The sequence below is a fragment of the Panulirus ornatus genome, chromosome 12, assembly GCF_036320965.1.
Source record: "Panulirus ornatus isolate Po-2019 chromosome 12, ASM3632096v1, whole genome shotgun sequence".
Lineage (NCBI taxonomy): Eukaryota > Metazoa > Arthropoda > Malacostraca > Decapoda > Palinuridae > Panulirus > Panulirus ornatus.
In genome coordinates, this window is record NC_092235.1 from 30,123,047 (window position 1) to 30,135,315 (window position 12,269).

A 12,269-nucleotide genomic window follows, 5' to 3' on the forward strand; every position below is an offset into this window, starting at 1 on the left:
CCTTATGATAATCACTTGTGCGTGACTCAAAATACCAGAAACAAATGACAGTTTGACTCACAAGAACAAAGGAGGGCAAATGATGGCCCATGGGCCATTGCTGGCCCACCAAGCAATTTCATCCAGCCCATAAGTGCTTGGCATTATTACTACATAAGGTAGGCCTTAAGGAAATTTAATCTATAAAGTGATGTACATTTATGTAATAAAAGAAAAAAGAAAATAAAGACCAATTTCTACTTTTGCTTCAAGCTTTACAAATAAAAACTGTTTTTTTTTTTTTTTTTTTTTTTTTTTTTATACTTTGTCGCTGTCTCCCGCGTTTGCGAGGTAGCGGAAGGAAACAGACGAAAGAAATGGCCCAACCCCCCCCATACACATGTACATACACACGTCCACACACACAAATATACATACCTACACAGCTTTCCATGGTTTACCCCGGACGCTTCACATGCCTTGATTCAATCCACTGACAGCACGTCAACCCCTGTATACCACATCGCTCCAATTCACTCTATTCCTTGCCCTCCTTTCACCCTCCTGCATGTTCAGGCCCCGATCACACAAAATCTTTTTCACTCCATCTTTCCACCTCCAATTTGGTCTCCCTCTTCTCCTCGTTCCCTCCACCTCCGACACATATATCCTCTTGGTCAATCTTTCCTCACTCATTCTCTCCATGTGCCCAAACCATTTTAAAACACCCTCTTCTGCTCTCTCAACCACGCTCTTTTTATTTCCACACATCTCTCTTACCCTTACGTTACTTACTCGATCAAACCATCTCACACCACACATTGTCCTCAAACATCTCATTTCCAGCACATCCATCCTCCTGCGCACAACTCTATCCATAGCCCACGCCTCGCAACCATACAACATTGTTGGAACTACTATTCCTTCAAACATACCCATTTTTGCTTTCCGGGATAATGTTCTCGACTTCCACACATTTTTCAAGGCTCCCAAAATTTTCGCCCCCTCCCCCACCCTATGATCCACTTCCGCTTCCATGGTTCCATCCGCTGACAGATCCACTCCCAGATATCTAAAACACTTCACTTCCTCCAGTTTTTCACCATTCAAACTCACCTCCCAATTGACTTGACCCTCAACCCTACTGTACCTAATAACCTTGCTCTTATTCACATTTACTCTTAACTTTCTTCTTCCACACACTTTACCAAACTCCGTCACCAGCTTCTGCAGTTTCTCACATGAATCCGCCACCAGCGCTGTATCATCAGCGAACAACAACTGACTCACTTCCCAAGCTCTCTCATCCCCAACAGACTTCATACTTGCCCCTCTTTCCAAGACTCTTGCATTTACCTCCCTAACAACCCCATCCATAAACAAATTAAACAACCATGGAGACATCACACACCCCTGCCGCAAACCTACATTCACTGAGAACCAATCACTTTCCTCTCTTCCTACACGTACACATGCCTTACATCCTCGATAAAAACTTTTCACTGCTTCTAACAACTTGCCTCCCACACCATATATTCTTAATACCTTCCACAGAGCATCTCTATCAACTCTAATCTATATTTAGTGCACTGCACTGTTCAAGGGAGTACCATTCCCTACCATGTTATGTATGCATTCAGACTGCATTCACCACCAGGCCCAATTCTGCTGCTCCATCATGCATCACTTACCAGCGTAAGGGAAACCACGTGGTTGTGTGCTACAATTCATACATATTATTCGAGGCTTTATATCATGGCAATGGTATTGATAAAAAACTTTTCAATGCTTCTAACAACTTGCCTCCCACACCATATATTCTTAAAACCTTCCACAGAGCATCTCTATCAACTCTATCATATGCCTTCGCCAGATTCATAAATGCTAAATACAAATCCATTTGTTTTTCTAAGTATTTTTCACATACATTCTTCAAAGCAAACACCTGATCACACATCCTCTACCACTTCTGAAACCACACTGCTCTTCCCCAATCTGATGCTCTGTACATGCCTTCACCCTCTCAATCAATACCCTCCCATATAATTTACCAGGAATACTCAACAAACTTATACCTCTGTAATTTGAGCACTCACTCTTATCCCCTTTCCCTTTGTACAATGGCACTATGCAAGCATTCCGCCAATCCTCAGGCACCTCACCATGAATCATACATACATTAAATAACCTTACTAACCAGTCAACAATACAGTCACCCACTTTTTTAATAAATTCCACTGCAATACCATCCAAACCTGCTGCCTTGCCGGCTTTCATCTTCCGTAAAGCTTTTACTACCTCTTTTCTATTTACCAAATCATTTTCCCTAACCCTCTCACTTTGCACACCACCTCGACCAAAACACACTATATCTGCCACTCTATCATCAAACACATTCAACAAACCTTCAAAGTTTTTATCGAGGATGTAAGGCATGTGTACATGTAGGAAGAGAGGAAAGTGATTGGTTCTCAGTGAATGTAGGTTTGCGGCAGGGGTGTGTGATGTCTCCATGGTTCTTTAATTTGTTTATGGATGGGGTTGTTAGGGAGGTGAATGCAAGAGTTTTGGAAAGAGGGGCAAGTATGCAGTCTGTTGTGGAGAGAGCTTGGGAAGTGAGTCAGTTGTTGTTCGCTGATGATACAGCACTGGTGGCTGATTCATGTAAGAAACTGCAGAAGCTGGTGACTGAGTTTGGTAAAGTGTGTGAAAGAAGAAAGTTAAGAGTAAATGTGAATAAGAGCAAGGTTATTAGGTACAGTAGGGTTGAGGGTCAAGTCAATTGGGAGGTAAGTTTGAATGGAGAAAAACTGGAGGAAGTAAAGTGTTTTAGATATCTGGGAGTGGATCTGGCAGCGGATGGAACCATGGAAGTGGAAGTGAATCATAGGGTGGGGGAGGGGGTGAAAATTCTGGGAGCCTTGAAGAATGTTTGGAAGTCGAGAATATTATCTCGGAAAGCAAAAATGGGTATGTTTGAAGGAATAGTGGTTCCAACAATGTTGTATGGTTGCGAGGCATTGGCTATGGATAGAGTTGTGCGCAGGAGGAGGGATGCGCTGGAAATGAGATGTTGAGGGCAATATGTGGTGTGAGGTGGTTTGATCGAGTAAGTAATGTAAGGGTAAGAGAGATGTGTGGAAATAAAAAGAGTGTGGTTGAGAGAGCAGAAGAGGGTGTTTTGAAATGGTTTGGTCACATAGAGAGAATGAGTGAGGAAAGATTGACAAAGAGGATATATGTGTCAGAGGTGGAGGGAACGAGGAGAAGTGGGAGACCAAATTGGAGGTGGAAAGATGGAGTGAAAAAGATTTTGAGTGATCGGGGCCTGAACATGCAGGAGGGTGAAAGGCGGGCAAGGAATAGAGTGAATTGGAACGATGTGGTATACCGGGGTCGACGTGCTGTCAATGGATTGAACCACGGCATGTGAAGTGTCTGGGGTAAACCATGGCAAGTTCTGTGGGGCCTGGATGTGGAAAGGGAGCTGTGGTTTCGGTGCATTATTACATGACAGCTAGAGACTGAGTGTGAACGAATGAGGCCTTTGGTGTCTTTTCCTAGCGCTACCTCGCACACATGAGGGGGGAGGGGGTTGTTATTCCATGTGTGGCGAGGTGGCGATGGGAACAAATAAAGGCAGACAGTATGAATTATGTACATGTGTATATAGGTATATGTCTGTGTGTGTATATATATGTGTACATTGAGATGTATAGGTATGTATATTTGCGTGTGTGGACATGTATGTATATACATGTGTATGTGGGCGGGTTGGGCCCTTCTTTCGTCTGTTTCCTTGCGCTACCTCGCTAACGCGGGAGACAGCGACAAAGCAAAATAAAATAAATAAATAAATATAATAGGTATTGATTTCTAGACATACTGTAGCACAGTCTATTATGAAGAAAAGAAAACTTAATAATGAACACAGAAGGCTTAAAAATGATTGGACTGAAAAATCCTTTTTTTTTGTTTTGTTTCAAAGGTAGACCAATATGCTTGAAATGTTCAGAATCGGTCATATTTATTGTCTGTCTTTCTCTTGTAAATACCATACATCAAAACATGCAGAAAATAAGATGAACTTAAAAGACAGTCATGAAAAGACAGAGCAGCTTTGTTGATGAAGACAACAAAAAGAATTAATGACCAAGGTGAATACTAACTCTGAAGGCAGTACAAAATAAAGTTACACAATGAACAAACTAATTGCTACATGACACAAGCCATATGCAGACAGAACGTTTGTAAAAGAGCATCTTGTAATTGCTACATGACACAAGCCATATGCAGACAGAACGTTTGTAAAAGAGCATCTTGTAATTGCAGCACAAATTTTGTGTCCTGAAAGGAAACCTTATTTTCTAATATCAGTCTCTCAAGCAAAAAGTCACTCAAAGGACTGATGACATGGCAGACAGCAAAGAGAAAACAAACACTGGACACAATGAATGAACATAGACCTCATTCTATATGTACAGATGAATCTATGGACTCTGGCAATACTGCTCAACTTGCCATTTCTGTACATGTCATGACATCTAATTCTGAAGTAACTGAAGAACTGCTGCATTTAGCTGATATGAAAATTATTTCAATGGTGAAGGTGTGTTCAGTGAAGCGACAGATACATGGATGCAAGTTGTTCTGATGATGGAAGAGGGAGGAGGAGGTTGAAAGTAGAGGCAATGGTGAAACAGAGGGGTTATCACAGTCCATTATCACTCAAACTGGAGAACACTTAAAGGCTTTAGAGGATACTGAAATAAGAGGAAGTGGTAATGACGCAGGAGTTATGGGAAACCTGAAGTTCAAATTAGAACTATGAAAAAGTGACTGAAGAACTACTAAAGCTCGGATGAGGGGAAGAACTAAAGTGCATATTCTGCAATAAGCTTGCATGATGGAAAATCTGCTCCAGTTCAAACCTATAGCTAGAAAACCATGGGATTTATGTATATCTTTTTTTATACTTTGTCGCTGTCTCCTGCGTTAGCGAGGTAGCGCAAGGAAACAGACAAAAGAATGGCCCAACCCATCCACATACACATGTATATACATACACATCCACACACACATATATACATACCTGTACATCTCAATGTATACATATATATACACACACAGACATATACATATACCTGTACATAATTCATACTGTCTGCCCTTATTCATTTCCGTCGCCACCCCACCATACATGAAATGACAACCCCCTTCCCCCGCATGAGCACAAGGTAGCGCTAGGAAAAGACAACAAAGGCCACATTCGTTCACACTCAGTTTCTAGCTGTCATGTATAATGCACTGAAACCACAGCTCCCTTTCCATATCCAGGCCCCACAAAACTTTCCATGGTTTACCCTAAGCGCTTCACATGCCCTGGTTCAATCCATTGACAGCACGTCGACCCCGGTATACCACATCGTTCCAATTCACTCTATTCCTTACACACCTTTCACTCTAGTGCATGTTCAGGCCCTGATTACTCAAAATCTTTTTCACTCCATCTTTCCACCTCCATTGGTCTCCTACTTCTCCTCGTTCCCTCCACCTCTGGAACATGTATCCTCTTGGTCAATCTTTCCTCACTCATTCTCTCCATGTGAACAAAACCATTTCAAAACACCCTCTTCTGCTCTCTCAACCACACCCTTTTCATTACCACACATCTCTCTTACCCTTTCATTAATCACTTGATCAAACCACCTCACACCACATATTGTCCTCAAACATCTCATTTCCAGCACATCCACCCTCCTACGCACAACTCTATCTATAGCCCAAGCCTCGCAACCATATAACATTGTCGGAACCACTATTCCTTCAAACATACCCATTTTTGCTTTCCGAGATAATGTTCTCACCTTCCACACATTTTTCAATGCTCCCAGAACTTTCACCCCCTTACGCACCCTATGATTCACTTCCGCTTCCATGGTTCCATCCGCTGCCAAATCCACTCCCAGATATCTAAAACACTTCACTTCCTCCAGTTTTTCTCCATTCAAACTTACCTCCCAACTGACTTGTCCCTCAACCCTACTGTACCTAATAACCTTGCTCTTATTCACATTTACTCTCAGCTTTTTCTTTGAGGCATTTTACCAAACTCAGTCACCAGCTTCAGCAGTTTCTCACATGAATCAGCCATCAGTGCTGTATCATCAGCGAACAACAACTGACTCACTTCCCAAGCTCTCTCATCCACAACAGACTGCAGACTTGCCCCTCTCTCCAAAACTTTTGCATTCACCTCCCTAACAACCACATCCATAAACAAATCAAACAACCATGGAGACATCACGCACCCCTGCCGCAAACCGACATTCACGTACAACCAATCACTTTCCTCTCTTCCTACTCGTACACATGCCTTACATCCTCAATAAAAACTTTTCACTGCTTCTAATAACTTGTCTCCCACACCATATATTCTTAATACCTTTCACAGAGCATCTCTATCAACTCTATCATATGCCTTCTCCAAATCCATAAATGCTACATACAAATCTATTTGCTTTTCTAAGTATTTCTCACATACATTCTTCAAAGCAAACACCTGATCCACACATCCTCTACCACTTCTGAAACCACACTGCTCTTCCCTAATCTGATGCTCTATACATGTAATTTGAACACTCACCTTTATCCTTTTGCCTTTGAACAATGGCACTATGCAAGCATTCCACCAATCCTCAGGCATCTCACCATGAGTCATACATGTATTAAATAACCTTACCAACCAGTCAACAATACAGTCACCCCCTTTTTTTAATAAATTCAACTGCAATACCATTCAAACTTGCTGCCTTGCCAGCTTTCATCTTCCGCAAAGCTTTCACTGCCTCTTCTCTGTTTACCAAATCATTCTTCCTAACCCTCTCGCTTTGCACACCACCTTGACCAAAACACCCTATATCTGCCACTCTATCACCAAACACATTCAACAAACCTTCAAAATACTCACTCTATCTCCTTCTCACATCACCACTACTAGTTATCACCTCCCCATTAGCCCCCTTCACTGATGATCCCATTTGTTCCCTTGACTTACGCAATCTATTTACCTCCATCCAAAACATCTTTTTATTCTCCCTAAAATCTAATGATACTCTCTCACCCCAACTCTCATTTGCCCTCTTTTTCACCTCTTGCACCTTTCTCTTGACCTCCTGCCTCTTTCTTTCATACATCTCCCACTCATTTGGATTATTTCTCGGCAAAAATCATCCAAATGCCTCTCTCTTCTCTTTCACTAATAATCTCACTTCTTCATCCACCACGCACTGCCCTTTCTAATCTGCCCACCTCCCACGCTTCTCATGCCACAAGCATCTTTCGCGCAAGCTATCAATGCTTCCCTAAATACATCCCATTCCTCCCCCATTCCCCTTACCTCCTGTGTTCTCACCTTTTTCCATTCCGTACTTAGTCTATCCTGTTACTTCCTCACACAAGTCTCCTGCCCAAGCTCACTTACTCTCACCACTCTCTTCACCCACCATTCTCTCTTCTTTTCTGAAGATCTCTACAATATTCACCTTGGCCTCCACAAGATAATGATCCGGCATCCGTCCAGTTGCACCTCTCAGCACATTAACATGCAAAAGTCTCTTTTTCGCGCACCTATCAATTAACACGTGATCCAATAACCCTCTCTGGCCATCTCTCCTACTTCCATATGTATACTTATGTATATCCCTCTTTTTAAACCAGGTATTCCCAATCACCAGTCCTTTTTCAGCGCACAAATCTACAAGCTCTTCACCATTTCCATTTACAATACTGAACACCTCATGTACACCAATTATTCCCTCAACTGCCACTTACTCACCTTTGCATTCAAATCTCTCTCTCTCTCTCTCTCTCTCTCTCTCTCTCTCTCTCTCTCTCTCTCAAAATATATATATTGGTTGTTTAATTTGTTTATGGATGGGGTTGTTAGGGAGGTAAATGCAAGAGTTTTGGAAAGAGGGGCAAGTATGAAGTCTGTTGGGGATGAGAGAGCTTGGGAAGAGAGTCAGTTGTTGTTCGCTGATGATACAGCGCTGGTGGCTGATTCATGTGAGAAACTGCAGAAACTGGTGACTGAGTTTGGTAAAGTGTGTGGAAGAAGAAAGTTAAGAGTAAATGTGAATAAGAGCAAGGTTATTAGGTACAGTAGGGTTGAGGGTCAAGTCAACTGGGAGGTGAGTTTGAATGGAGAAAAACTGGAGGAAGTGAAGTGTTTTAGATATCTGGGAGTGGATCTGGCAGCGGATGGAACCATGGAAGCGGAAGTGGATCATAGGGTGGGGGAGGGGGCGAAAATTCTGGGGGCCTTGAAGAATGTGTGGAAGTCGAGAACATTATCTCGGAAAGCAAAAATGGGTATGTTTGAAGGAATAGTGGTTCCAACAATGTTGTATGGTTGCGAGGCGTGGGCTATGGATAGAGTTGTGCGCAGGAGGATGGATGTGCTGGAAATGAGATGTTTGAGGACAATGTGTGGTGTGAGGTGGTTTGATCGAGTGAGTAACGTAAGGGTAAGAGAGATGTGTGGAAATAAAAAGAGCGTGGTTGAGAGAGCAGAAGAGGGTGTTTTGAAGTGGTTTGGGCACATGGAGAGGATGAGTGAGGAAAGATTGACCAAGAGGATATATGTGTCGGAGGTGGAGGGAACAAGGAGAAGAGGGAGACCAAATTGGAGGTGGAAAGATGGAGTGAAAAAGATTTTGTGTGATCGGGGCCTGAACATGCAGGAGGGTGAAAGGAGGGCAAGGAATAGAGTGAATTGGAGCGATGTGGTATACCGGGGCTGATGTGCTGTCAGTGGATTGAATCAAGGCATGTGAAGCGTCTGGGTAAACCATGGAAAGCTGTGTAGGTATGTATATTTGCGTGTGTGGACGTATGTATATACATGTGTATGGGGGGGGGGGTTGGGCCATTTCTTTCGTCTGTTTCCTTGCGCTACCTCGCAAACGCGGGAGACAGCGACAAAGTATAAAAAAAAAAAAAATATATATATATATATATATATATATTTTTTTTTTGCCGGTCTCCCGCGTTTGCGAGGTAGCGCAAGGAAACAGACGAAAGAAATGGCCCAACCCACCCCCATACACATGTATATACATACGTCCACACACGCAAATATACATACCTACACAGCTTTCCATGGTTTACCACAGACGCTTCACATGCCTTGATTCAATCCACTGCCAGCACGTCAACCCCGGTATACCACATCGCTCCAAATCACTCTATTCCTTGCCCTCCTTTCACCCTCCTGCATGTTCAGGCCCCGATCACACAAAATCTTTTTCACTCCATCTTTCCACCTCCAATTTGGTCTCCCTCTTCTCCTCGTTCCCTCCACCTCCGACACATATATTCTCTTGGTCAATCTTTCCTCACTCATTCTCTCCATGTGCCCGAACCATTTCAAAACACCCTCTTCTGCTCTCTCAACCACGCTCTTTTTATTTCCACACATCTCTCTTACCCTTACCTTACTTACTCGATCAAACCACCTCACACCACATACTGTCCTCAAACATCTCATTTCCAGCACATCCATCCTCCTGCGCACAACTCTATCCATAGCCCACGCCTCGCAACCATACAACATTGTTGGAAACACTATTCCTTCAAACATACCCATTTTTGCTTTCTGAGATAATGTTCTCGACTTCCACACATTCCTCAAGGCTCCCAGAATTTTCGCCCCCTCCCCCACCCTATGATCCACTTCCGCTTCCATGGTTCCATCCGCTGCCAGATCCACTCCCAGATATCTAAAACACTTCACTTCCTCCAGTTTTTCTCCATTCAAACTCACCTCCCAATTGACTTTACCCTCAACCCTACTGTACCTAATAACCTTGCTCTTATTCACATTTACTCTTAACTTTCTTCTTTCACACACTTTACCAAACTCAGTCACCAGCTTCTGCAGTTTCTCACATGAATCAGACAGAGCGCTGTATCATCAGCGAACATATATATATATATATATATATATATATATATATATATATATATATATGTCTAGAGAGAGAGAGAGAGAGAGAGAGAGAGAGAGAGAGAGAGAGAGAGAGAGAGAGAGAGTAATAAAGATGGATAACTATAGTTGGGTTTAGAAGTAAACTGAGTAATGCCTAATGTGAGAATGGTATGTGGCATGAGGAAATCACTAAAGAGCCACCTGCCATATAGAAAGTAACACCCTAACCATCACTTTGTGTTACCCTAGTGTCCAGGGGCCATCAAAATGTGAACGTCACAAAGAAAAGATGCAAACAGAGTTTGATCATGAGAGTACATGTAGACAAGTTGCAATGTTAGGGTAAAACAAGCTGCATCAAGACTCACTTGTTAAGTTCACTGTAGGCACGCAGGTAGCCATCCAAGTAAAGCTGTCCATCATCTCCCTTACACTGAGAGAACCCATCCAGAACTAACTGCAAATCAAAGTTGAGATCTTGTACATCAATTTCTAAGGGAATCTCACTCTCTTCTGTCCTTCCAAAGGTTGCAGTTGCTCCTTCTGTCTGCCCATTGTTTAGGCAACTCGCCTCAGTATCTTGTTGCTGCTCTGTCATTGGTGGGAGTGCTGACATCTATGTGGAGAAAAAGGGAAAATCTTTGAGAAAAAGCACCCTCTAAATATATTATGGGAGCTCCAGCTATAAATGGGATTATACATTCAATAGAGTCATAGGGGGCGAAAGTTCTGGGAGCAATGAAAAATGTGTGGAAGGCGAGAACGTTATCTCGGAAAGCAAAAATGGGTGTGTTTGAAGGAATAGTGGTTCCAACAATGTTATATGGTTGCAAGACGTGGGCTATAGATAGAGCTGTGTGGAGGAGGGTGGATGTGCTGGAAATGAGATGTTTGAGGACAATATGTGGTGTGAGGTGGTTTGATCGAGTAAGTAATGAAAGGGTAAGAGAGATGTGTGGTAATAAAAAGAGTGTGGTTGTGAGAGCAGAAGAGAGTGTTTTGAAATGGTTTGGTCACATGGAGAGAATGAGTGAGGAAAGATTGACAGAGTATATATGTGTCAGAGGTGGAGGGAACGAGGAGAAGTGGGAGACCATATTGGAGGTGGAAAGATGGAGTGAAAAGGATTTTGAGTGATTGGGGCCTGAACATGCAGGAGGGTGAAAGGAGTGCAAGGAATAGAGTGAACTGGAATGATGTGGTATACCGGGGTCGACATGCTGTCAATGGATTGAACCAGGGCATGTGAAGCGTCTGGGGTAAACCATGGAAAGTTCTGTGGGGCCTGGATGTGGAAAGGGAGCTGTGGTTTCGGTGCATCATACATGACAACTAGAGACTGAGCGTGAACAAATGTGGCCTTTGCTGTCTTTTCCTAGTGCTACCTTGCGCACATGCGGGGAGAGGGGGTTGTCATTTCATGTAAGGCGGGGTGGTGACGGGAAAGAATAAGGGCAGACAGTATGAATTATGTACATGTGTATATATGTATATGTCTGTGTGTGTATATATATGTATACGTTGAGATGTATAGGTATGTATATGTGCCTGTGGACATGTATGTATATACATGTGTGTGTGGGTGGGTTGGACCATTCTTTCGTCTGTTTCCTTGCGCTACCTCGATGGTGTGAGAGACAGTGACAACGTATAATAAATGAAATAATACATTCAATAGTGTCTTAAACGATACACCCTTTTTCAATGTTGCACATGAAACAACTATAAATGCTGAGTTATCTGCATTAACTATAAACCTAAAAAAAATTCTGGATGCTAAACTACTCAAATTTTGAAGATCACAATAGATTGGTGGAAAGTAGCAACAGTCTAAAACTGATGAATTTACGCAAAAGCTGAAACCTTCACCTCTAACATATATGTGCAACAAGGATAAGGCATACTAACGTATGCATGCAACAAGGATAAAGCATACTAAATTTTATACAAGAAATGGAGTGAAATATATCAGAAAAATGAAAAGTGAAAGTCATTAGGTGAAAAAGTGATGAAATGTTCCTAAATGGTGAAGTGACTACGAAATTGGTTGACTAAACAAAAACAGAGACAGTAATTCAGAAACTGGGATTATCAGTTCTCACTCAAATAATTTCTCTTGATATTATTTAACCCATGAGAGGTACGGTTACAACGGACAGTTCTTTGGTCAAAGTGGTAAACAGTGAGTTCAGATGTCTACTGAGATATTAGAATCAGACCATGTGAGGAAGAGATCCCTTTATAAAGAAACTTGATTCCTACATTTTCAAAGACAACTTACCTAACAATCAATAGAACC

The 12,269-nt window shown here is 42.3% G+C and overlaps 1 protein-coding gene across 6 annotated transcripts in view; it reads right to left on the reverse strand.

The window, feature by feature from the left end:
- The window catches only part of LOC139751994 (ceramide-1-phosphate transfer protein-like), a 78,010-nt gene that overhangs the window by 51,965 nt on the left and 13,776 nt on the right, over positions 1 to 12,269 (reverse strand). For all 6 annotated transcript variants that reach the window (XM_071667755.1, XM_071667754.1, XM_071667753.1 and 3 more), the window contains one exon: positions 10,339 to 10,586. In XM_071667755.1, coding sequence (XP_071523856.1) covers positions 10,339 to 10,586 — 248 coding nt within the window. The remainder of the gene's footprint in view (positions 1 to 10,338; positions 10,587 to 12,269) is intronic.